We start from the raw sequence: 27,430 nt of genomic DNA, 5'->3' as shown, positions 1-27,430 counted from the left end.
TTTTAAGTGGCCTATCCTTTTTGGTGTCATGTATATTGTACATATTCTCTTGCGCACACGTAACCCCCCCCCAACACACACAATCCCTTCAGACACCCCTCCACCCATCTCTCACCCGCTGTTCCAGCAGGGCCCTGCGGATGGACACCCTTTGCTCCAGGTCATTGGCCTCTCTCTCATGCTGGGAGTCTGTGTGGATCTTGATCTTGCTCTGGTAAGCGTTCAGCAGCTCCAACTCCTGCTGCAGCTGCATCCGCAGCACCTGGTACTCTGCTTCCTGGGTCTCATCCAATCGCAACTAAAGAAGGAAGAGGGGGAGGGCTGGACGTCAGTAGAGCACACCCTGGTCTAAATGGACAGTTTGGGGAAGTCTACCACTCAAAATGTGGTATTTGTAGTCCTAATTTGTAATTTTAGTAGTTCTAGAGCTTAGCATGGACGTTGTAGGTGTTTGATGAACTGAAATATGTTGGTATACATTTTTGGTGTAGCTGGTTTAATATGTAGTTGTGTAGTGGGTGTGATCTGCAGTGTGTGCGTGTCTTTGTGTGGGTTGTCTCTCAGCGTGTGTGTGTGTGTGTGTGTGTGTGTAGTTGTTCTGTAGTATAACGTCTTCGTAATTGTCAGGTGTAGGAGAGGTGCACGGTAGGGTCCTTGCCTTACTCACAGCCTGTGTGGACAGCATGTCGTTGATAGAGTGGTCGTACTGCTCGGCCAGGATGGCCAGTTTCCTGGTCTGCTCCTCCTTCAGCCTCTTGAGCACCGCCTTGTGGTCGGCCTTGGGAGTGCTCTCCAACAGGTGGTTCCTCAGGGCCTTGTACTGACGTGTCTGGATCTTACAAGTGTCCTGGAACTGACGCTTGATCTGGAGCTCCTTGGACTGGGAAGAAGTGAGAGGGTGAGGGAAGAGGGGAGAGTGAGGGAAGAGGGGAGAGTGAGGGAAGAGGGGAGAGTGAGGGAAGAGGGGAGAGTGAGGGAAGAGGGGAGAGTGAGGGAAGAGGGGAGAGTGAGGGAAGAGGGGAGAGTGAGGGAAGAGGGGAGAGTGAGGGAAGAGGGGAGAGTGAGGGGAGAGTGAGGGAAGAGGGGAGAGTGAGGGACGGGGGGAGAGTGAGGGACGGGGGGAGAGTGAGGGACGGGGGGAGAGTGAGGGAAGAGGGGAGAGTGAGGGACGGGGGAGAGTGAGGGACGGGGGAGAGTGAGGGACGGGGGAGAGTGAGGGACGGGGGAGAGTGAGGGACGGGGGAGAGTGAGGGACGGGGGAGAGTGAGGGACGGGGGAGAGTGAGGGAGAGTGAGGGAGAGTGAGAGTGAAGGAAGGGAGAGTGAGGGGCGGGAGAGGGGGAGTGAGGGGCGGGGGCGGGAAGGGAGAGAGGGAAGAAAGGAGGGGCGGACGTGAGGGAAGAAAGGAGGGGCGGACGTGAGGGAAGAAAGGAGGGGCGGACGTGAGGGAAGAAAGGAGGGGCGGACGTGAGGGAAGAAAGGAGGGGCGGACGTGAGGGAAGAAAGAAGGGGCGGACGTGAGGGAAGAAAGGAGGGGCGGACGTGAGGGAAGAAAAGAGGGGCGGACGTGAGGGAAGAAAGGAGGGGCGGACGTGAGGGAAGAAAGGAGGGGCGGACGTGAGGGAAGAAAGGAGGGGCGGACGTGAGGGAAGAAAGGAGAGAGGGGGAGTGAGGGAGGAGGAGCCTTACCTTGAGGCTCTTGGGCTGCTGGCGGACCTCCACGGTGTGTTTCTGCCGGAGCTCCTGCTCCCTCCTCTTGTTGTACTCCATCTGGTTGGTGAGCTCCGTCTGGTGCTGCGTGCGGATCAGGTCAGCCCGCGTACGCTGCACCGCCCCCAGCTGACGGAACTCCAGCTCCTGGGTGGACTCGTGGTGCCTCAGCAGCATGGCACACTCCAGGTCCCTCTGGGTCTGCTTCTTGTTCAGGTCCTGGGGGGGAGGGGGGAAGGAGAAAAATAAAAACAGGTATAGGAAGAAAGATGGAGAGAGGGAGAGGGAATGAGAGAAGGTAGGAAACGTGTCAAATAAGTGATCACAATACAATTAAGTAGCTTGTCTATGTAACACACACGTCAAAAAAGTTGACACCTACTCATTCAAGTTAATTTCTTCATTTTTACTATTTTCTACATTGTAGAATAATAGTGAAGACATAATTATGCACACATGGAATCATGTAGTGACCAAAAAAATGTTTTAGCACACTTGGCACTCAACCAGCTTCACCTGGAATGGTTTCCCAACAATCTTGAAGGAGTTCCCACATAAGTTGAGCACTTGTTGGCTGCTTTTCCTTTACTCTGAGGTCCAACTCATCCCAAACCATCTCAATTGGGTTGAGGTTGGATGATTGTGGAGGCCAGGTCATCTGATGCAGCACTCCATCACTCTCCTTCTTGGTCAGATGGGACTTACACAGCCTGGAGGTGTGTTGGTTCATTGTCCTGTTGAGAAACAAATGATAGTGGGACTAAGCCAAAACCAGATGGGATGGCGTATTGCTGCATAATGCTGTGGTAGCCATGCTGGTTAAGTGCGTCTTGAATTCTAAATAAATCACTGACTGTCACCAGCAAAGCACACCCACACCATAATCTCCTTATCCATGCTTCACGGTGGGAACCACAATTGCGGAGATCTGTTCACCTACTTTGCGTCTCACAAAGACATGGCGTTTGGAACCAAATATCTCAAATTTGGACTCAGACCAAAAGGAGAGATTTCCACCGGTCTAATATCCATTGCTCGTGTTTCTTGGCAAAAGCAAGTCTTTTCTTATTGGTGTCCTTGTAGTGGTTTCTTTGCAGCAATTCGACCATGAAGGCCTGATTCACGTAGTCTCCTCTGAACAGTTGATGTTGAGATGGATCTGTTACTTGAACTCTGAAGCATTTATTTGGGCTGCAATTTCTGAGGCTGGTAACACTAATTAACTTATCCTCTGCAGCAGAGGTAACTCTGGGTCTTCCTTTCCTGTGGCGGCCCTCATGAGAGCTGGTTTCATCATAGCGCTTGATGGTTTTTGCGACTGCACTTGAAGACGCTTTCAAAGTTCTTGACATTTTCTGGATTGATTGACCTTCATGTCTTAAAGTAATGATGGACTGTAGTTTGTCTTTGCTTATTTAAGCTGTTCTTGCATAATATGGACTTGGTATTTTACCAAATAGGGATGGGCTCAAACGCATTAAGGAAAGGAATTCCACAAATTAATTCCATTATCAGCAACCATCACTCCTGTGTTCCAATGACACCAGTCTCAACGTCAACAGTGAAGAGGCGACTCCGGGATGCTGGCCATCTAGGCAGAGTTCCTCTGTCCAGTGTCTGTTCTTTTGCCCATCTTAATCTTTACTTTTATTGGCCACTCTGAGCTATGGCTTTTCTTTGCAACTGCCTAGAAGGCCAGCATCCCGGAGTCGCCACTTCACGGTTGCCGTTGAGACTGGTGTTCTGCGGGTACTATTTAATTAAGCTGCCAGTTGAGGACTTGTGAGGCATTGGTTTCTCAAACTAGACACTCGAATGTACTTGTCCTCTTGCTCAGTTGTGCACCGGGGTCTCCCACTCCTCTTTCTATTCTGGTTAGAGACAGTTTGCGCAGTTCTGTGAAAGGAGTTGTACACAGCGTTGTACGAGATCTTCAGTTTCTTGGCAATTTCTAGCATGGAATAGTCTTCATTTCTAAGAACAAGAATAGACTGACGAGTTTCAGAAGTTACTTGTTTCTGGTCATTTGGAGCCCGTAATCGAACCCAAGAATGCTGAAAAAGACACTCAACTAATCTAAAGAGGGCCAGTTTAATTGCTTATTTAATCAGAACAGTTTTCAGCTGTGCTAACATAATTGCAAAAGGGTTTTCTAATGATCAATTAGCCTTTTAAAATAATAAACTTGGATTAGCTAACACAATGTGCCATTGGAACACAGGAGTGATGGTTGCTGTATGCCTATGTAGATATTCCATTAAAAAAATCTGCAGTTTCCAGCTATAATAGTCATTTACAACATTAACAATGTCTACACTGTATTTCTGATCAATTTGATGTTATTTTAAAACTGATACTTTATTTGCTTTTCTTTCAAAAACAAGGACATTTCTAAATGACCCCAAACTTTTGAACGGTAGTGTGTGTGTGGTGTGCATGGATGCATGCACGTGCATACGTATTTAGACAATTGCCTTGAGACATGGATTGTGTACAGTGGTTCATCCTTTAAAAGTTGCAGCGTACTGCAGCACAGCTTGCGTGGTGCCGCAGAATTCTATGGCAACCACTGGTACTATTAGTGCTAGTTTTACCACCAGAGGGCATCTTTAATTCTCTCTCGGAGGCCTGATGACTCCTTGCGGTACGACTACCTGGTCGTGCTGCTGCTCCAGTTTCAACTGTTCAGCTTGCGGCTATGGAACCCTGACCTGTTCACCAGACGTGCTACCTGTCCCAGACCTGCTGTTTTCAACTCTCTAGAGACAGCAGGAGTGGTAGAGATACTCTGAATGATCGGCTATGAAAAACCAACTGACATTCACTCCTGAGGTGCTGACCTGTTGCACCCTCTACAACCACTGTGATTATTATTACTTGACCCTGCTGGTCATCTATGAACATTTGAACATCTTGGCCATGTTGTGTTATAATCTCCAGCCAGAAGAGGACTGGCCACCCCTCATAGCCTGGTTCCTCTAGGTTTCTTCCTAGGTTCTGGCCTTTCATGGGAGTTTGTCCTAGCCACTGTGCTTCTACACCTGCATTGCTTGCTGTTTGGGGTTTTAGGCTGGGTTTCTGTACAGCATTTTGTGACATCAGCTGATTTTAGAAGGGCTTTATAAATACATTTGATTGATTTTATATAGTCTTCAATAATGGCTGTACAAGACAATTTAAAATGCTTTTTGTAAGAACATAGTATATGGGACTGATTTGAATAAATCTTGCGGTGGTTTTATTTCAAGAAAAATGAAAAACCCTCTGGTTACGTTAGGATGGAACGGAAAATATGGAGCTGTACAACGTGACGGTCGGAGTAGGCTACAGTACCTGGCTATTTAGCTAAAGAAACCCTGTGTCGTGCGAGCACGTGGGAGACCGGGGTTCAATTTCCCGACAGGGAGGGAGTAGGCTTGTAAATAAGAGGTTGTTCTTAACTGACTTGCCTAGTTAAATAAAGAGCTTAACATTTCCGCACCCATATTTTTTAATTCTAGTCTAATCAATTCCTAAACGGAGATCCAGTGAAAATAAAAATCTCATTGATTTATCAACACCAGTCCCTTTCTTTGTCTCAGAGCAGCGCAAAACTAAAATAGTTGTTGTAGGCTTTTGCTTCAAATCCTATTTCTTCTAACTTCAATATGCCCTTTAAATAAATAAGACCTTCACCTGTATTAACAGTACAATACTCAACACTAATGAGACATGTCGCCTCCGGCAGGCCTACAGTATATCGAAAATATGACCTGACTCTCCTCCAAAAATGACATACAGTTGAAGTCAGAAGTTTACATACACCTTTAAAAACTCAGTTTCTCAATTCCTGACATTTAATCCAACTAAGTATTCCCTGTCTTAAGTCAGTTAGGATGACCACTTTAATTTAAGAATGTGAAATGTCAGAATAATAGTAGAGAGAATGATTTATTTCAACTTTTATTTCATTCATCACATTCCCAGTGGGTCAGAAGTTGACATACACTCAATTAGAATTTTGGTAGCATTGCCTTTAAATTGTTTAACTTGGGTCAAACATTTCAGGTAGCCTTCCACAAGCTTCCCACAATAAGTTGGGTGAATTTTGGCCCATTCCTCCTGACAGAGCTGGTGTAACTGAGTCAGGTTTTGTAAGGGGATTGCTGGGATTGATTTGCACTTTTCACACCAAAGTACATTCATCTCTAGAAGACAGAACGCGTCTCCTTCCTAAGCGGTATGACGGCTGCGTGGTCCCATGGTGTTTATACTTGCGTACTATTGTTCATACAGATGAACGTGATACTTTCAGGCGTTTGGAAATTGCTCCCAAGGATGAACCAGACTTGTGGAGATCTACAATATTTTTTTATTAGGTCTTGGCTGATTTCTTTTGATTTTCCCATGATGTCAAGCAAAGAGGCACTGAGTTTGAAATACATCCACAGGTACACCTCCAATTGACTCAAATGATGTCTATTAGCCTATCAGAAGCTTCTAAAGCCATGACATCATTTTCTGGAATTTTCCAAGCTGTTTAAAGGCACAGTCAACTTAGTGTATGTAAACTTCTGACCCACTGGAATTTGGATACTGTGAATTATAAGTGAAATAATCAGTCTGTAAAAAATTGTTGGAAAAATCACTTGTGTCATGCACACAGTAGATGTCCTAAACGACTTGCCAAAACTATAGTTTTTTAACAAGAAATTTGTGGAGTGGTTGAAAAACGAGTTAATGATTTCAACATAAGTGTATGTAAACTTCCGACTTCAACTGTATAGAGGATTGGAGAATTCTAAATTAAAACCAAAAGCCGCCCCATGGGTCTCCCGGTGGTTATCTGTAGCAATGCATTTTGCATTTTACAGACAGCTGCGCCACTGGGGAGGCCCCATCCACAAAGTATCAAAATACAGAGAAGCGTTGGTAAAGGTATACTGTCCTGCTAATAGCCCATAATGGGCTATTATAATACTGTACATGGTGTCCAGGTCAGCATAACAAAAACATTTCTTTATTAAAAGACAGAAAGAATGTTGGTACTTTTGATCCAAAGCCATGAATGAGTGAGTCACTCAGCTTTATGTAGGTGCCACTATATGACTGTGCAATCAACTTGATAATATAACGATATTTGGGGTTATTTCGTTTTCAAAAAATCAGAATAAAAAGGCCAAAATAATATTTGTAAAGGACAAAACATTTATTTCTGTTTTTAGAGGGAGAGAAACGCTGGGCCAATTGTGTGCCGCCCTATGGGACTCCCAATCACGGTCGGATGTGATAAATAATAATAATATATTTTTTTTTTTGTATTACTTGTTTTGTCTTTTCTGGTCGATTAAACTGAAATTCCAACCGATCATGGCCGGTTGTGATACAGCCAACCTAACTAAGAAATTAATTTGACGATAGATTTCTCCCCCTACCCACCTTCTAGGCAAGTCTATTGTCCAGCTACCTGCAAATAGCCATAATGGCGCTGTACAACGTGACCGTGTGTGTTTGAAAGACTATTTTCCAGTAAACTACAATTTGTTTACCTTCATTAGACAACTTTGTTAAAATATTTCTGTAATTCAGTGATAATATTCCCCTAGTAATTAATTATGGATCCATAACTAAATCAACATCTGCATTTTGAAGACTATTATCATCATTTTATTAACGAAAACATAAAGATGCCATTATTAGTTACATTGTTTTAGTTTGAACGTGCAGACTGGCACTAAGAACAGCGGGAACGTTTCCCTAGTCAACGCCATTATTAGTGCAATGCCCCTTAAAGTGTTCCTCTGTGCTACCCAGTGTGGCGGTCCACCCCCCCCAATTATCCGTTTCTATTTAGGTTTATGTCGCCCATTCACTGTCAGAGACACAGTAGGACCCAAAAGCATAATCAGTGCTCTAACTCCCTCTTGCGCTGGTCTGTAGCAATGAAGTTACCTCTAAGTACTGTTAGAACACTGAATACGCTTTTGGTATTTAACCCCTTTTATGGCAAGCCTAAACAAGCTCAGGGGTAAAAAATAAGTCGCATGCACTCACTGTGTGCAATAATAGTGTTTATTTAACATGATGTTTGAATGACTACCTCATCTCTGTACCCCACACAAACAAATATCTGTAAGGTCCGTCAGTCGAGCAGTGAATTTCAAACACAGATTCAACCAGAGTTTTTCCAATGCCTCGCAAAGAAGGGCACCTATTAGTAGAGGGTAAAAAAAGCAGACATTGAATAACCCTAGCAGCCTAAAGTTAGCCTCTCTCTGTTTTTATTTAAAGTTACAATATGTCACTTCTTGGGTGCCTGACCAAATTCACATGGAAATGTGAGTTATTGTTCTGTCATTCTAATTGAAAGTAAGTTCTAGAAGTGGTAGATCTGTTCTGTGTGCCATTTCTATGCTTCCGTTATTAAGTTTTGTTTTTGCGTCTTTTACTTTCGATTTTTTACACTCGTTTCAAACAGGTGAAAATATATTTGTAGTTATTGAAAATATATTACATACTGTTGCCTTCGGAAAGTATTCAGACCCCTTGACTTTTCCCACATTTTGTTATGTTACGTTATGTTATGCTTTATTCTAAAATGGATTAAATAAAACTATTTCCTCAGCAATCTACACACAATACCCCATATTGGTAAAGTGAATACAGGTTTCAAAATGTTAAAAAACAAAAACAGAAATACCTTATTTATATAAATATTCAGACCCTTTGTTATGAGACTCAATTTAGCTGAGGTGCATCCTGTTTCCATTGATCATCCTTGAGATGTTTCTACAACTTGATTGGAGTCCACCTGTGGTAAATTCAATTGACTGGACATGATTTGGAAAGGCACAAATATATAAAAGGTCCCACAATTGACAGTGCATGTCAGTGCAAAAACCAAGCCAGGAGCTCAAAGGAATTGTCCGTAGAGCTTTGAGACAGGATTGTGTTGAGGCACAGATCTGGGGAAGTGTACCAAAACATTTCTGCAGCATTGAAAATCACCCAAAACACAGCGGCCTCCATCATTCTTAAAATGGAAGAGCCCTAGTGTTCCTCTGTGAAGATGGGAGAAACTTCCAGAAGAACAACCATCTCTGCAGCACTCCACCAATCAGGCCTTTATGGTGAGTGGCCAGACAGAAGCCACTCCTCAATAAAAAGGCACATGACAGCCCGCTTGGAGTTTGCCAAAGGCACCTAAAGACTTAGACCATGAGAAACAAAATTCTCTGGTCTGATGAAACCAAGATTGAGCTCTTTGGCCTGAATGCCAAGCGTGATGTCTGGAGGAAACCTGGCACCATCCCTACAGTGAAGCATGGTGGTGGCAGCATCATGCTGTGGGGATGGTTTTCAGCGGTAGGGACTAGGAGACGAGTCAAGATTGAGGCAAAGATGAACAAAGCAAAGTACAGAGATCCTTGATGAAAACCCGCTCCAGAGTGCTCAGGACCTCAGTCTGGGGTGAAGGTTCACCTTCTAACAGGACAAAAACCCTAAGCACACAGTCAAAACAAAGCAGGAGTGGCTTCGGGACAAGTCTCAATGTCCTTGAGAGGCCCAGCCAGAGCACGGACTTAAACCCAATCGAACATCTTTCACACCCCAAATACAGGTGTGCCAAGCTTGTAGTGTCATACCCAAGAAAATTCAAGGCTGTAATCACTGCCAAAGGTTCTTCAACAAAGTACTGAGTAAAGGGTCTGAATAATTATGCAAATATGATATTTCAGTTTTTAGCCAAAAAAAATGTTTTTGCTTTGTCATTATGGGGTATTGTGTGTAGATTGTTTTTCCTCAAACAATTTAATACATTTTTGAATAACAAAATGTGGAAAAAGTCAACGGGTCTGAATACTTTCCAAAGGCACTGTATGTATGTATGTATGTATGTAGCTCATACCTATTCATGTATAACTTTATGACCTGGATTTCCTGTCTTTGAAATAAATTGTTATTTGCGCTCATTAGCATATTTAGCAAGCAGCCTCTATGGAAATGTGCTATTACTTGTACAAATTTTGTTATTTGTTAGCATTCTAGTAGACACCCAATGGGCTTTGTGTTTTTTGGCACCCCCTTGTGTAATAAGGCAGTAATACCGTAAATCCTGGGATGAGAGAAGGATGGAATGACAATATGAAAATATGGCGAATCACACAACTAAATCGAGGCAACAGTTGAATTAGATGTGACTTTGAAAAATTGCAAAATTGCCTATCAAAATAAATGTTTTATCACATTAGCCATATTAGTTTTGGGAAGCCCAATTGATTCTGATTTGAGGCATATAAAGTTTATGTAAAAAACATTTTTAAGATGCGAACTTTCAGATTTTCCCAAACTCACTATGTTTAAATAACTTATGCTTGAAGTTGATAATGTTGGGGGGAGGTTCTAAGGGATATGCTATATGGTGATGGACAAATCTGCCAATTAAAAGCGGCGGCTGTTTTCGCCGCTCCTGCCATAAGCTTCCATTCAACTTGATTTAAGTTCAGATCTGAGGCGTTGTGAAACCAGATGGTTTGACAGAGAGAGAGAGCCGGCTGGTGGACAAGACCTCTGAGCAGGTCAATCTCCCCCAGTAATATACCTATACTATAGGTACTACCATAGGCCTGCTATACCTCTCTGAGTAGGTCTTGTTCCAGGTTGTGTCGGGCCAGCAGCATCTTCCTCTTGTACTGGCGACACTGCAGCTCGTAGTACTGCCTCTGTCTCCTCAGCAGCCCCGCCTCCTCCTCTGCCTGCAGCTGCTGTAGACACTCCTTCTGACGCACCAGCCATTCCTGCTTCTCCCTCTTAGGGGTCGACTGGTTCTCATTCAGTTCCTAGTAGAAACACAAGGGGAAGGGTTAGAGGGTGACACCATCAACTCATCACAACACAGGGGGAAGGGTTAAAAGGGTAGGGACGTGACAAATGGCTCAAAATTCCACGGCAATTCACAATGCAGAGTAATGGTCCTAATACGCATGTATGAACAATAGGGCCGGGCAATTAAGTTACATGCACCCCAGTCATATACCCTTGAAAGTGCCACGGCTATTGCATGTTTGTCTGTCTAAGGGTACACTAAGGCTTTTTAAAATGCAGACATAAAAACCTTCTCTGGAGATCATTTCGAGGTGCCACTGAACAGGCATTTTACTTGTCTGTAAAGGAATGCTGCTATTGAAGCGGAACTAACGTCCATCACTTGGTGATCAGAACTGTCAATCAAATTATCTCAAGCTGCCTGCATCTTCCATAGCAGGCTAGCAAGGAACGGAGGGAGAGCGGCACAGTATAGGCAGGTCGGCCACCAGACAGACGGAGTCAGGCCTAGTGCACGGTTCTATCTATCGGCAATCAAAAGCTGTATCTCGCAATTTTTTGCACTAAATCAACTTCAGTAGAGCAGGGCCTATCAATGAATAGGCTAGGGGAAGAGACCGAACACACATTTGCATCATTAGCGAAGACAAAGAGCAGACGAGCCAGCTGCACGGTGATTAAACATTTGTAGGAGGGGGAAAAAAACAAAGTTTTAGAATTTTTACTTTAAGGATCCCAATTTCATTTAGAAGTTCACACCCCTAGTTAAAGGCTGACACCAGCCACCCTTGCTTCTCCCTCTTAACGGTCGACTGGTTCTCATTCAGTTCCTAGTAGAAACAACACATGGGGAAGATTTAGAGTAGAGATCATCAACTAGATTCAGCCACGTCCCGATCTTTTCTTGAACGGATGGTCAGGGGGACCGGAACAAATGATTTGTAGACTGCAAATTAACCGCAAGAAGCCCAAACAGATACAATGTTTGATTAAAACGTAATAATTTAGAATCTTGCTTACATTTGTATATGATGACTTGTTTCTCTTATGCGTTGGACTACTTGGGAACAGATTTCTAAATCAAAAAATGTAGAACCTGGAGCTGATTTCCTGGTGTTTTTACAGTCTTATGTGAAAGAAGAAAAAATACATTTGTTTTATATTTTGCTCAGAAAAATTAGAGGGCCCAAATAAAATTTGGCCTGTGCGCCACCAGTTGGGGAACCCTGGGTTAGAATGTGACAGCAGCCAATCAAAACAACACATGGGGAAGGGTTAGAGGGTGACACCAGCCACTCCTGGGTCAGCCCCATGTGACTACAATTGTACTGTTGTCCTGTATGGTTGTAATAAGGTAGTCGTGTGGTTGTAATAAGGTAGTCGTGTGGTTGGAATAAGGTAGTCGTGTGGTTGGAATAAGGTAGTCGTGTGGTTGGAATAAGGTAGTCGTGTGGTTGGAACATGTGGATGGAATAAGGTTGTACCTCTTTGAGCTGGTCCTTGCGCTGACGGTACTGGCGTTTCTGAGACTCCAGTAGACTGGTCAGCTCTTTCTTCTGCTGGCTCAGGATATGCTGCTGGAACTTCTTCTCCTCAGCTAGGGCTGCCTTAGTCTGGGGAGAGAGAGAGGGAGGCATTTGGTATTATATTAGGATCCCCATTAACTGTTGCAAAAGCAGCAGCTACTCTTCCCGGGGTCCTCACAAAACACAATAGCTTTTTTTAAAGCTTACATATCAATACATACACAAACTATCTAGGTCAAATAGGGAAGAGGCGTTGCTTTACCCGTAGTTCCTTGCAAAATTGGCTCTATATAATACTGTACGCTTTCTTGATTTTGTTCTGGATTTGGGGAATGAAAAGACCCCCGGTGAGGTCAGAGCTGTTTGTAAGTGGCCTACACAAACAATTTGGGATTTTCAACACGTTTCTTTTAAAAAGTAGTGATGCAATCAGTCTCTCCTCAACTCTTAGCCAAGAGAGACTGGCATGCATAGTATTTATATCAGCCTTCTGATTACAATGAAGAGCAAAACGTGCCGCTCTGTTCTGAGCCAGCTGCAGCTTAACTAGGTCTTTCCTTGCAGCACTTCACAAGACTGGACAATAATCAATATAAGACTAAACCAGAGGCAGGAGGACTTGCTTTTTATAAAGTGGTGTCAAAAAAGCAGAGCATCTCTTTATTACTGACAGACCGCTCCTCATCATTACAACCATTGAATCTATATGTTTTGACTAGGGATGCACGATATATCGGTAAGCATATCGGACAATATTAGCTAAAGATGCCAACATCGGCTCGATGTCTAGTTTAACGCCGATGTGCAATAACGATGTCAAAGCTGGCGTGCATACCTATATAACGTAGGTAGATGACGCCACAAAAAAATACAGAGCTACACAGCATTCCTAACCTAGCCCACAATGTCTGCCGTGTGGATCTATTTAGAAGTTTCAAAGGAAGATAACAAAAAGGTAATATGCAACTAAGCGCACACTTTCAACAACTAAATAAGTTCAAGTCAAACAGTCATTTGAAAGAGTAAGAAAATATCATCGAGACATCCATTAACGGCAAGATAATGGAATTCATTGCCCTTGATAATCAACCATTCTCTGTCGTGAATGATGTTGGCTTTTGCCGACTGGTCGAGCACCTTGAGCCCCGGTACACACTGCCAAGTAGGTAACAGTAATGTTGAAACGCACATCCATGAGCTACTTGCTATGGGCGTCACTGCTATAAGCTTCACGACTGACATTTGGACCAGCGATGTCAGCCCCATGAGCATGCTGAGTCTGACAGCACAGTGGGTCGACGAGGATGTCGTACTGAGGAAAGCCGTATTGCATGCTTAAGAATGTGCTGGATCTCATAGCGCTGCTGCCATTTCAATGGCATTTGTGAACATGAACACACTCCTAGCTCCACTCAAACTACTGACTCGAGAAATAAGCTTATCAACTGCGTCTGTAGCAGACGTGATACCCTCTGTCATGGCATTGAAACGCCTGCTCAACAAAACTGCCAACACAGACCATGGGGTTAAAACTTGCAAAAGTACTCAAGGCTGTCAAATGTATTTATAAAGCCCTTCTTAAATCAGCTGATGTCACAAAGTGCTGTACAGAAACCCAGCCTAAAACCCCAAACAGCAAGCAACGCAGGTGTAGAAGCACGGTGGCTAGGAAAAACTCCCTAGAAAGGCCGGAACCTAGGAAGAAACCTAAAGAGGAACCAGGCTATGAGGGGTGGCCAGTGCTCTTCTGGCTGTGCCGGGAAGATGTTCAAATGTTCATAGATGACCAGCAGGTCAAATAATAATAATCACAGTGGTTGTAGAAGTTGCAACAGGTCAGCACCTCAGGAGTAAATGTCACACTAACTTTACAAAATTCAAACTTGCAATGCTTTTCTTTCATTATTTGTATTTTTATACCTGAATACGATGGCTCACTGTTCGTTGTTGGCATTTCCTGTCTAAGTTTTCCTACTTTGCCAATAAAGTACTCGTTAAAATAATTGGCAACATCAAATGGTTTTGTGATGAAAAAGCCATCTAATTCGATAAAAGATGGAGTTGAATTTGTCTTTTGCCCATAATTTAATTTAAAGTACTCCAAAGTGTTTTCCCCATCATTTGTTATATCATTGATCTAGGCTTCATAATACAGTTTCTTATTTTTTGTTGTTTAGTCACATAATTTCTCAATTTGTAGTAAGTCAGCCAGTCAGATGTGCAGCCAGACTTAGCCACTACTTTTGCTCCATCTCTTTCACCTCATCAATCCATGGAGCCTTAACAGTTCTAACAGGCCTCCCGGGTGGTGCAGTGGTCTAAGGCACTGCATCGCTGTGCCACCAGAGATTCTGGGTTCGAGCCCAGGCTCACAGCCAGCTGCGACCGGGAGGTCCATGGGGCGACGCAGAATTGGCCCAGCGTCGTCCGGGTTAGGGGGGGTTTGGCCGGCAGGGATATCCCCGTCTCATCGCGCACTAGCGACTCCTGTGGCGGGCAGTGCACGCAGGTCGCAAGGTGCACGGTGTTTCCTCCGACACATTGGTGCTTCCGGGTTGGATGTGCGTTGTGTCAAGAAGCAGTGCGGCTTGGTTGGGTTGTGTTTCAGAGGACGCATGGCTCTCAACCTTCGCTGCTCCCGAGTCCGTACGGGAGTTGCAGCGATGAGACAAGACTTTAACTACTACCAATTGGATACCACGAAATTGTGGAGAAAGAAAAGGGGGTATAAAAACTGTTCTAATAGTCAGTTTCTTAACAGGTGCATGTTTATCAATAAATTGGAAGAAGCAATTTCATAAATGTATCAAGTGCAGTGTCTGGATGCTCCTTATTAAATCACATAAGACCAACAAATATGATTTTTTTCATGCTCACAAGTCTCACAGCAAAAAAAATTGTATGATCTCTAATACACTATTTTAGGTCCAGCTTCTGGAACTTTGGCCTTCCTGGATATAGCCCCAATATTGGGATGAAGGGAGAAAAATACTACATTCTGTTCATCTGTTTCTTGCCCGGTTTGACCCCCTCTCCTAAACACCCAACTTTCCTCCAGTCCTGCCATCCCTCACCTCCTTCTCCAGGATGGCCTGGTGTTTCTTGCCCAGTTTGTCCCCCTCTCCTCCGAAGCTGTTCCTCTGGTTCTCCAACTCTTTGTCTAGTCTCAGCTGGTGCTCATCCATCTCAGCCTTCAGCTTGTTCTCCAGGCCCATCAACTGTTTCTGGTGCTGCCTCCTCATCCTCTTATAGCCGGACATCTGCTCCCTCAGCGCTGAGCCCTGCTCGTGCTCCTGGATCTGACGAGTGACCTGGAGAGATGGAAGGGGGGGGGGGGGGGGGTAGAGAGAGTGGGGAGATAGAAATGGGAGGAAAAGAGAAAGGGGAGGAGAGAGAGAAAGGGGAGGAGAGAGAGTGGAAGAAAGAGTTTCAATAGTGTTTCAATAGTATCTGACATCTTTGAGTTTTCGATTGAGCCTGCCTGGAGAGAGAGGTGGGCGGTGTTTCCAGTTGTGGGACTGTTCCATTGGATCGCAGGCGAACTCAATCAAGCTTAGGCAAAGTAGCTGTAAGAAAACAAACAAGCGTTCATAGTAGTATGAGAGAGGGGTTAGAGGGTTGTGTTAGCAGTCGTATCAGAGAAAGAGAGGTTTAGGGGTTAGCGTTTGCGGTCATGTCAGAGAGAGTGGTTAGTGGTTGGGTCAGAGAGAGGGGTTTGGGGATGTGCTCACCAGGGAGGCCGTGCGGATGGTGGCGAAGTGGTCCCGGTTGCGGTAGTAGGCCCTGCGGCGGGCGGCTGACGAGGGCTGCTGCTGGTCTATCTCTGGCTGGTATGGGTCATCATAGATATTATCCTGACCCTGGGGGACAAGGAGAGAGAGAAAGAGAATTCAGGAGAGGGAAGTTTAATTAATGTCCACAAACAATTGCACACACCTGACATATTTACCACACACACACACACCACCATATTCTCTCCCTCTAGCACAGACACCACACACAACCTCTCTCAGACTTACAGCAGGGTGGTGTATAATGGAGGAGACTTCTCTCCCTCAGTCATCATAGCCATCTCCCCCCCCCCGCACCCAAACCCCATTCACACCTCTCTCAGACTTACGGTAGGGCGGTGTATAATGGAGGAGTTGGAGGTGACTGTGTGCTCTCCCTCGGTCATCATGGCCATCTCATTGCTGTCGTCGGAGCCGTCCGCCAGGCTGTTGACCGAGGAGCTCTGGGAGCTGGCGGAGATGGACATACTGGGCACAGACTGGGAACTCTCCATGCTGCCCACAGTGCCCGTACGCAGCAGGTACTGCTCCACCTCCTGGGTGAGAGGGAGGGGGAAGGAGAGAAGAAAAATAGAGACATTATACACAGACAGGCAGGCAGATACGGACAGCCAGAAACAGGCAGAGAAAGACACAGGCAGGCAGAAAGTTAACATAAGATACAGTGCCTTGAGAAAATATTCACACCCCTAGACTTATCCCAAAATGTTGTGTTACAGCCTCCATTTAAAACGGATTACGTTGAGATTGTCTCACTGGCCTACACACAATACCCCATAGTGTCAAAGTGTATTTGTTTAGACATTTTTCCAAATTAAAAATGAAACGATGAAATGTCTTGAGTCAATAAGTATTCAACCTCTTACGGCAAGCCTAAATAAGTTCAGGAGAACAAATGTGCTTAACAGGTCATACGTTGCATGGATTCACTGTGTGCGATAACAGTGTTTCACATTATTTTTGAATGACTACCTCATCTCTGTACACACATACAATTACTGAAGGCCCCTCAGCTAAGCAGTGAATTTCAAACACAGATTCAAGCACAAAGACCAAGGAGGTTTTCCAATGCTTTGCAAAGGAAACCTATTGGTAGATGGGCAAAAATAAAAAAGCAGACATTGAATATCCCTTTGAGCATGCTGAAGTTATTAATTACACTTTGGTTGTATCAATACATCCAGTCACTACAAAGATACAGGCGTGTTTCCTAACTCAGTTGCCGGAGAGGAAGAAAACCGCTCAGGGATTTCACCATGGTAACATTAAAACAGAGTTTACATGGCTGTGACAGGAGAAAACTGAGGATGGATCAACATTGTCATTTAGGTTAGTGTTGTGGATTAACTACAGAGTGAAAAGGAAGCCTGTACAGAATAAAATATTCAAAGACATGCATCCTGTTTGCAATAAGGCACTAAAGTAAAACTGCAAAAAATGTGGCAAAGAAACATAACACTTTGTATTCAGGACAAAGTTATGTTTGGGGCAAATCCAACATCATTTCATATTTTCAAGCATGGTGGTGGCTGCATCGTGTTATGGTATGCTCGTCATTGGCAAAGACTAGGGAGTTTTTTAGGATACAAAGAAACGGAAAAGAGCTAAGCACAGGCACAATCTTAGAGGAACACCTTGTTCAGTCTATTCCAACAGACACTGGGAGACAAATTCACCTTTCAGCAGGACAAAAACCTAAAACAGGGCCAAATATACACTGGACATGCTTACCAAGACGCCATTGAATGTTCCTGAGTTAGTTGACGTAAATAGGCTTGAAAATCTATGGCAAGACTTGAAAATGGCTGTCTAGAAATGATCAACAACCAACTTGACAGAGCTTAAATTATTTGTTTAAATAATAAATGTGCAAATAAGTGATCCAGGTGTGCAAATCTCTTAAGAGACTTACCCAGAAAGACTCACAGCTGTAATCGCTGCCAAAGGTGATTCTAACATGAATCAACTCAGGGCTGTGAATACTTATGTAAATTAGATATCTGTATTTTATTTTCAATAAATCAGCTAACATTTATAAAAACATGTTTTCACTTTGTCATTATGGGGTATTGTGTGTAGATAGTGGGGGGAAAAAAGGTTGTAACAACAAACCGCGAATAAGTCAAGTGGTATGAATACTTTCTGAAGGCACTGTAAGTGATCAACCCAGATCTGCCCTAACAAGTGTGCCCCATAACTCCTCCTCCCACCATACAACCAGATGAGGTCCATTATGGACCTTACTAACATGGGGGGGAGCCCCTACCTCCTCCTCCTCGCCTCCCTCTGGGGTGGGTCCGTTGTGGGCTTCGTGGAAGAGGATCTTCTTCATCTTCCTGTACTGGAGGTTGTCCAGCTCCCGCACTGCGTCCTTGGTCCTCGCTATGAGGTCCATCACCGCCGTTAGGGGACGCTCACGACACAGAAACCGGTGCTACAGACAGGGGAAGGAGGGGAAAGGGGGGGGGGGTGCAAAGAGTTAGAGAGAGAAACTGAGGAAGAGGAGAAAGAACAAGAAAAAGGTGTGTGTGCTGCACTCTTACATTCAGCAACACATCAGAGATAGGCCTGTCTTGTGGAATCTTCTGTAGACAGGAGTCCACAAAGTTACGGAAATAATCAGACCTACGACACGAGAGAGAAGAGAGTTCAGTCAGAGAGAAGACAGAAAGAGAGCTGATGAGTGAGAGAGCTGGTGAGTGAGCGAAAGAGCGTTAAGAGACAACGAGACAGTGATGTAAAGGAGAGATTCAAAAGTTCAAGTTAAGCAAGAGAACGGTTAGGTGAATGACAAACGGATAAGGGAGTGGAGAAATGTACATGAGGAAGAGTGACGCTCACCAGTGATTGGACGCTAGGATTGGGCTCTCATTCTGGGCGATGTGGTATAAGGCACTCATAGCATTCATATTGAACAGAGGAGGCTTCCTCTCCGCTAAAGGGAGACAAGTGTGAGAGAGAGAGAGAGAGAGAGAAAGAAAGGGAGATAGAGAGAAAGTGACCAAGTGATAGAGAGAGAAGGGAGAGAGAGGACATGTTAGCTAACAGCCAAAGCAGCTTAGTGCTGAGTCTCTTAAATCCCAGTAACAATGCCGGGACAAACATACACAACATAGACTATTTCCAACTCCCAGGGGTTAGGGATTTGGTCAGACCACTCAGACAGGGGTCACACTGAGGGCCTGGGGTCAAAGTTCACTGTGGAGCCATTTGCCAAGACACCTTCATATTTCCTATATTATACTACATTGTTAGATCTCTTTCTTGATGTGGTGTCCAAGGGCGACATTCCCTCTCTACAGTACCATAGAGATTGTGAATAGTTTGTTGCCATGAAGATCCTAGAGAGTGGTTTCTTGCCATGGCGATGCCTACCCAGCTCTATACAGGTGATGCCCAGAGACCAGACGTCCACCTTGCCGTCGTACTGACCCTCGTCCATCGCTAGGATCACCTCCGGAGCCATCCTGGAAAAAGAGTGAACCATCTCCTTTATAATCAGCCACTGGTTAAAAAGAGTGTACCATCCCTTGTGTGTAGGGCATACAGGGGGTGGAGGAGGATTTGGAGATTCACAGGAGAAAACCAGCAGTACTTTGGCCCACGGGGAATTGAATAGTCCACAGTTTGCGGTTCTAGCTCCTCACCAGTAGGGGGTTCCTACAAAGGAGTTGGCGGGGGCAACAATGGAGGCAGAGCCAAAGTCTCCCAGCTTCACCTGGCCAGGCTCTGTCAGGAGGATGTTCCCCGCCTTCACATCCCTGAGAGGAGAGGAGCCATGTTAACACAATGTTAACAGCGCAGAGACAACGACGTTGAACATATTCACTTAAACCAGGGTTGGGCAAACGTTTTGGCTCGGGGGCCACAACGAGATTTCAAAATTCAACGGAGGGCCACAGAGATTTTATAAAGGGGACCGATTTGTTTGTCAAAATTCATTTGCGGGAGAGAAATAGGGCAGTTAATTGAAAAAATAATAATAATGTATATATAGTCCACAGTATATCGGTAAATTATAATTTCTGCATACTTTCTATACAATTGCAGACACTCAAGAGCGGCCTTGCAATAGTGACATACCCTATATAGCATATATGGTATAAAAGAGGCCAGGGCCCGGTTTCCCAAAAGCATCTTAAGGTTAAGCTCCTCGTTAGAACCTTCATAGGGGAATCGTTAAATCGCCAAGCAATTGTTATTAACGTTGTACATGAAAATGCTCGTAAACTAACGACTACCTCAGACCACTTGTAGAACAGCTAATTGTGTCATTACATGCTTTTTTTGCCCTCCCGAATCCCTTTATACACAGATCTCAGCTAAAACAGAATCACATGGTTTATCCACCTCTCTGTGCCTGCGAAAAACTTCAGAACAAAGTTGACTACAAATACGTTGCCAATGTCTTTGCAATTGATACAAACAAGCAACGTATAAAAAAATATGCTTAGAACGAAAACAGAGTTGAATGCACAAAAATATAAACAGTAAGCTTATAGGCCTATTTCAATTATATCAAAATACATTTCATGTTCAATCAATCGAGTTTTATTTTGCTACTTGTAGGCTACCGTCTCAATATATTATGTGCGTAATGTGCCAAATCTGTGATTTTTTGCATTTTTATTGGGTAAGCATTAGAGGAAACTGCCTCAATATTTGCAGCCGTAGGTGGTCATCTCTTTCTCTGCGTCAGTATTGTGAAATAACTCAAATGTTAAGGAAATATTTGAATGGAGAAAGCTGTTCCGAGAGCAGCGCTCCTTTTCCTTCGATCCTATTCGTGACGACACATGCACCAACGACGCACTTGTAGTGGTGTTTTGGAAAACTCATGTTACGTCTTCGGCCGTTGTAGGAAAGATCGATTGTTAAAAACACTTGTAAGCCCAAGTTCCATCGCTATTGGGAAAATGAGCCCAGGCTATTAAGGCCACAATGGAATGATTATCCAACGACGGAATGATTACTGAAACGGCACTGAGTAAAATCCCTGAGACGTTACTGAGATATTGTAGAACCAATGATGACAGACTAGACTGAAAGACATAGCATTGAAAACGGAACAGGAATTGAACAGCCAGAATTGCTCTAAGACACTGCACAGTGACAGCATATGGACAACACAGTAGCATGGACCAAGAGGTCGTAGTAGTTGTTTGACTAAGTTGCTTTGGATAAAAGCATCTGCTAAAATGGCATATATTTTTTATAATATTACCTATGGATCATGTTGTGGGAGTGAAGATAGGCCAAGCCCAGTAGTGCACCATGGGTAATAGCAGCTATTTCCACCTCCTGTAGTGGCTTCTTGTGAACTACACAGACACAGAAAGACAGAGACACACAAAAAGACAGAGACACACAGAAAGACAGAGACACACAGAAAGACAGAGATACACAGAGAGACAGAGACACACAGAAAGACAGAGACACACAGAAAGACAGAGATACACAGAGAGAGAGAGAGAGTCTAGTTATAAACAACGCTTCAAAAACATGTTAAACGCCCTTAAACATGACTCAAAATAATCCCTGCAGTTGTTCTCTGGTGTACTAACCTTCTAGAAGATCGGAGGCTGAGCCTAAACAGTACTCCATCACCAGCTGAGAGAGAGAGGGGACAGATTATTAGTAGACACTCAAATAGTGTACTGGGGGCACACACACTGCTAATACTGACCCATGCTGTGTGTTCTCTGAGGTAGCATCCTCTGTACTCGATGGTGTTGGGATGACGGAGCTTCTGGAGGAACTTCACCTCCTTGATGATATCCTGCCATTTCTGAGGAGAACGACGAGAGAGCAGGGGTTAATACCAAACATCAGGCCACAGGGAATCATGGAAAATAGACAAAAAAGTTGATTATTTAGGGACAATTCTAATCCATTCTTGAAAAGCCTGAGGGTCCTGAGTGTGCAGGCTTTTGTTCCAGCCAAGCACTAACACATCCATTTCTATTCATCAACTTAAGTGTGCGAGCGCCTAGGCTCACCTCGTTGGACTGCTTGCCGGTGTAGGACATCTTCTTGATGGCCACCACCTCGTTGTTGCGCACATCTCGGGCCTGTCGGACACAGCATCGAGAAGGACAGACACACTTCATACAAACTCTCAAAACACCTTGTTACACACTTTGATAAGGAGAACGAACACACACACTTTATCAAAACTCTCCCACCCCCCTAATATAAGGTCCCCTTACGAAGTAGACGGCCCCGAAACTGCCATGGCCGATCTCTCGGAGGTCAGCGAAAAGCTTCTCGGGGTCATCTCTGTAGAAGAGCTCAGCCACATCCGGGTCCTTTAGATTGCCCGCCCGCACACTCGAGGGCATAGCCAGGGCCTGGTGGACAGAAAGATAAAATTAGGAGGGAAAAAACATTTTTTTAAGGGGGGTGAAGGGGGAGAAAGGTGGATATGGTGGGAAAAGAAAGTGAGAAGGACAGAACAGAGAGTGGAAGAGAAAATGCACGAGACAAGGTAGAGAGAGAAGAAGGGTAGGGGAATAGAGGAAGAGGTAGAGAGAGAAAGAGGAGTAAAGAAGGGTATAGAGATAGAAAGGCAGAGAACAAGTGCGGAGAGAGAGAAACCGAAAGAGGGGGAGGTTAGTTCTCACAAAGTGCACTTAATAACAAACCCATATTAAAAATGTATAAAACGCGTCTCAACCTCGGCAGAGAGTGCTACCGTACATATTATGGTGATGGATACACAAACTTTCACTACAGCTCGCATGGCATGTGCGCACACACACTTAACAGTCCCTCTAACTGTAAATCAAAGTGCTGTGAGAGCAGAGACATGGTTTACTCATAACTTAAGGCGCTACACATAGGTTTGTATTTTTATTTTTGCATTGTAATTTCATAAAATGGCCATAATATATCTGCAGTGATTGTGGAATGATAGTGTTTCACAGTATTACTTACACGCCAGTGTTGTGATTGGCTGGGATATTCGCCTATTGATTTCTCCCACTGTTGAACTGGGAAAGCTGTTTTGAATTTGTGGCTGGGTTATCTAGTGGAAATCGCTCTCATTTGCTTGTTGCTAAAATTATACACTGCTTGCTCAATTTCAGTTTCTGTGAGAAAACAAGCAATGAATAGTGTAGGGAATCATTGTACCATCTAAATCGCTAGAAACATATTTCCAATAGCAGATATTGTTTTACAGTTGTTTGAAGCTGATGGACCAACACCGAAAGTAAAAGGTTCAAGCCCAGAAAACACAGCCACAAATTCAGAACAGATGCCGCCAAGGAGTGAGAAATCATTAGGCGATTATCACAGCCAATCACAACACTGACAGGTAAGTAATACTGTGAAACATTACACAATTACAGCAGATATATTATGGAAATTCTGGAATTACAATAAAGATCCTGTTTGCTACCTATCAACACGGACTGATCGTTTTCAGTTGAACTTCCACCTGACAGGTGTGGCATATCATGAAGCTGATTAAACAACATGATCATTACAGGTGCTGGGGAGAATAAAAGGCCACTCTAAAATGTGCAGTTGTGTCAAACAACACAATGCCACAGATGTCTCAATTTGAGGGAGTGTGCAATTGGCATGGTGACTGCAGGAATGTCCAACAGAGCTGTTGTCAGAGAATTTAACATTCATTTCTCTACCACAAGCCGCCTCCAACGTCATTTTAGAGAAATAACAGTACGTCCAGTACTGTGGCGGTCACGAAATTTAGTCAGCCGATGATTGTCAAGCAAATAACTGTTGGTCTCAGGGGAATTGACCGTTAATAACAAACACATTTAGCATCTCCTGGCTTTCACACATACCCTACAAGCCACCGATGTAGACTTTTGGAACATCTACAGTTTAGAAAGTCAAATAAATCCATGTAATATAGCCTACACCTGCACAATAAATCAATTATTTATTTTAGACATGTCTAAAGAAACATGATATGAAAAAAATGTAGTCTATTTCAGAAGAACAGACAAGCATACTCGGAGTTGTCCTTACGTTAGGTCCTGATCTGGCTATGCCAAATTGCTGTGGGTTACACTAGCTCAAGATTTGCTTAAAGTGGCATTTTATAGTAGTGACGCACCGATATGACATTTTTGGCCGATATCCAATATTTTCCTTGCCAAAAAACCGATAGCGACATTTAAAATTTTTGCGGCCTTTTAAGCATTCTAGTACAGTTAAATAGTTAACATACACACATGGACGCAGCGGTATAAGGCACTGCATCTCAGTGCAAGAGGCGTTACTACAGTCCCTGGTTTGAATCCAGGCTGTAACACATTCCATTTTGAATATTCCCCAAAATGTGCAACCCTAACCACTAGCATCAAAAACCTTTACGCAATGTGGCTGACGCAACAGATCAAAACTTTTAGCTTAAAATGTTGATAGCCTAATAGTTTATTTCTTCACATTATAAGCGCAGCAGTGCACACATGGGAGTAGGCTATAAGCACAAATGTTCTATTAGCTGGAACACCCCATTATCAAAAGTGACCTGCTTTTATTATAAAAGATGCATTAAGGTGAAAATGATCTACCCCAAACTTGATACTCACACGCTGCTTATGCCAGTTAGGCTCTACACCCCTTGTAAAGGAGATTAATGTGTTTAATTTAAAGAAGTTATTGGCCCGTTCGGTTGTGACACAAACCTTATCAAAACATAGGTCTATGGGTGCGACTATGATTCGAAAAAGTCACACAAAAAAGGAATTGATATATAATTTAAAAGTGACAAACTAATATTGTCACCCATCAGACTATTTTTGATTTAATCTCGTCTCTACATATACTAAATAATAATAACATTAAAATAAATAGTTGCAGTCAGAAGTTTACATACATTTAGGTTGGAGTCATTAAAACTCGTTTTTCAAACCCTCCACAAATTTCTTGTTAACAAACTATAGATTTGGCAAGTCGGTTAGGACATCTACTTTGTGCATGACAAGTAATTTTTCCAACAATTGTTTACAGACAGATTATTTCACTGTATCACAATTCCAGTGGGTCACAAGTTTACATATACTAAATTGACCGTGCCGTTAACCAGCTTGGAAAAATCCAGAAAATGTCATGCTTTAGAAGCTTCTGATAGGCTAATTGACATCATTTGAGTCAATTGGAGGTGTACCTGTGGATGTATTTCAAGGCCTACCTTCAAACTCAGTGCCTCTTAGCTTGACATCATGGGAAAATCAAAAGAAACCAACCAAGACCCCAGAAAACAATTGTGGACCTCCACAAGTGCGGTTCATCCTTGGGAGCAATTTCCAAACGTCTGAATGTACCACGTTCATCTGTCCAAACAAAAGTAAGCAAGTATAAACACCATGGGACCACGCAGCCGTCATACCGCTCAGGAAGGAGACGCATTCTGTCTCCTAGAGATGAACGTATTTTGGTGCGAAAATCGCAAATCAATCCCAGAACAGCAGCAAAAGGACCCTGTGAAGATGCTGGAGTAAAACAAGTCCTATATCAACATAACCTGAAAGGCCGCTGAGCAAGGAAGAAGCCACTGCTCCAAAACCGCCATAAAAAAAGCCAGACTACGGTTTGCAACTGCACATGGGGACAAAGATCGTACTTTTTGGAGATATGTCCTCTGGTCCAATGAAACAAAAATAGAACTGTTTGACCATAATGACCATCGTTATGTTTGGAGGAAAGGGGGGAGGCTTGCAAGCCGAAGAACAACATCCCAACCGTGAAGCACGGGGGTGGCAGCATCATGTTGTGGGGTTGCTTTGCTGCAGGAGGGACTGGTGCACTTCACAAAATAGATGGCATCATGAGGATGGACAATTATGTGGATATATTGAAGCAACATCTCAAGACATCAGTCAGGAAGTTAAAGCTTGGTCGCAAATGGGTCTTCCAAATGGACAATGACCCCAAGCATACTTCCAAAGTTGTGGCAAAATGGCTTAAGGACAACAAAGTCAAGGTATTGGAGTGGCCATCACAAAGCCCTGACCTCAATCCTATGGAACATTTGTGGGTGGAACTGAAAAAGCGTGTGCGAGCAAGGAGGCCTACAAACCTGACTCAGTTACACCAGCTCTGTCAGGAGGAATGGGCCAAAATTCACCCAACTTATTGTGGGAAGCTTGTGGAAGGCTACCCAAAATGTTTGACCCAAGTTAAACAATTTAAAGGCAATGCTACCAAATACTAATTGAGTGTATGTAAACTTCTGACCCACTGGGAATGTGATGAAAGAAATAAAAGCTTAAATAAATCCCTCTACAATTATTCTGACATTTCAAATTCTTAAAATAAAGTGGTGATCCATTTTCATGCCAGCCAGGTAGGCTAGACTCTTGTTGTAAAGATAAGCAATGTGCTTAATATTAGGAAAGTTCAGAAACAAATATAGTATGCCTAGCCTATAGAAAGCTGATGGGATCCTCTTTTTAAGCGAGACATCACTCTTTTCTCACGCAATTGCATAGCCTATAGAAACGTTGAGCAACATGAGCTCATGGGCTCTCATGAAATGTTTGATTAGATTTCTGAATACAGTTACATTGACGTCAGAGTGCTGAGTGACAGGCAGTTAGCAAGTTTGGTAGGCTACTAATGACCAGCCGAAAAATCAGAGCTTGTAAAAGCCTAATTACCGTGACTAAACGGTCACATGGTATTTGACTGCCTTCATGACCGCCGGTGAGGCGGTAATACGGTAACTGTAACAGCCCTACGTCCAACCGGCCTCACAACCGCAGACCATGTGTAACCCCACCAGCCCAGGACCTCCACATCCGGCTTCTTCACCTGCGGTCTCATCTGAGGTCAGGAACCTGGACAGCTTATGAAACTGAGAAATATTTCTGTCTGTAATAAAGCCCTTGTGGGGAAAACTCAATCTGATTGGCTGGGTCTGGCTCCCAAGTGGGTGGGCCTATACCCTTCCAGGCCCCCCCATGGCTGCACCACTGCCCAGTCACGTGAAATCCATAGACGAGGGCCTAAAGTGTTTAACACTTTTTTGGTTACTACATGATTCCATGTGTTATTTCATAGTTTTGATGTCTTCACTATTATTATACAATGTAGAACACAGTAAAAATTATAATCCTTGAATGAGGTGTAAACTTGACTGATACTGTATATTTTTTAAACAAATATTACAATAGTTTCACAACCATGTTTGTAAGCTTTTAAATGACAGAAAACTCAACTGTTTATCTTGTCCAGTGATGAAGACATGGATGTCTCATGGTATGGTGGAGTATGCAAAATGGGTTTTGGCATTCAGGTCCAAAAAGTAACTTTCTGACCAAATCTTCCACAGGCAAACATGTATAGAAAGTTAAGTTTGAATCAAAATGGATGCTGTCAAAATGTGATTGAATTCAAATGGATTTACCCGGCACCTATATTTCCCATTCATTCAAGATTGATTTCTGACCTGCAGATATCTAATAGATTTGCAAATGGTGTGGAATATCATGACATGTAGCATAACCACCGGACAAATTTAAATTTTGATGATGAACTATCCCGTTAAACATCCCTATTCCAACACTCTTCAAATGTCTCCTCCTTCCTCCCTCAAAATAATAATTGATCTCATGTAACG

General features: G+C 43.6%; 1 protein-coding gene across 2 annotated transcripts in view; it reads right to left on the bottom strand.

The window, feature by feature from the left end:
* Positions 1-27,430, bottom strand: part of LOC129855677 (serine/threonine-protein kinase TAO2-like) — a 33,869-nt gene that overhangs the window by 4,080 nt on the left and 2,359 nt on the right. The window contains exons 2-19 of one of the 2 annotated variants that reach the window (XM_055923588.1): positions 22,041-22,181; positions 21,831-21,902; positions 21,518-21,619; positions 21,396-21,441; positions 21,056-21,152; positions 19,479-19,592; positions 19,207-19,298; positions 18,673-18,766; positions 18,375-18,456; positions 18,098-18,265; positions 16,161-16,367; positions 15,772-15,900; positions 15,115-15,351; positions 11,999-12,127; positions 10,325-10,528; positions 1,689-1,928; positions 659-880; positions 116-298 (exon numbers count right to left, since the gene is read on the bottom strand). In XM_055923588.1, the coding sequence (XP_055779563.1) occupies positions 116-298; positions 659-880; positions 1,689-1,928; positions 10,325-10,528; positions 11,999-12,127; positions 15,115-15,351; positions 15,772-15,900; positions 16,161-16,367; positions 18,098-18,265; positions 18,375-18,456; positions 18,673-18,766; positions 19,207-19,298; positions 19,479-19,592; positions 21,056-21,152; positions 21,396-21,441; positions 21,518-21,619; positions 21,831-21,902; positions 22,041-22,172 (2,550 nt within the window). In that variant the 5' untranslated portion in view covers positions 22,173-22,181. The remainder of the gene's footprint in view (positions 1-115; positions 299-658; positions 881-1,688; positions 1,929-10,324; positions 10,529-11,998; positions 12,128-15,114; positions 15,352-15,771; positions 15,901-16,160; positions 16,368-18,097; positions 18,266-18,374; positions 18,457-18,672; positions 18,767-19,206; positions 19,299-19,478; positions 19,593-21,055; positions 21,153-21,395; positions 21,442-21,517; positions 21,620-21,830; positions 21,903-22,040; positions 22,182-27,430) is intronic. The other variant, XM_055923589.1, reaches the window with a different exon arrangement.

Source organism: Salvelinus fontinalis, chromosome 5 (assembly GCF_029448725.1).
Source record: "Salvelinus fontinalis isolate EN_2023a chromosome 5, ASM2944872v1, whole genome shotgun sequence".
Classification (NCBI taxonomy): Eukaryota; Metazoa; Chordata; class Actinopteri; order Salmoniformes; family Salmonidae; genus Salvelinus; species Salvelinus fontinalis.
The sequence above is the reverse complement of the archived record's forward strand: the minus strand, read 5'-3'. Positions and strand labels throughout refer to the sequence as shown.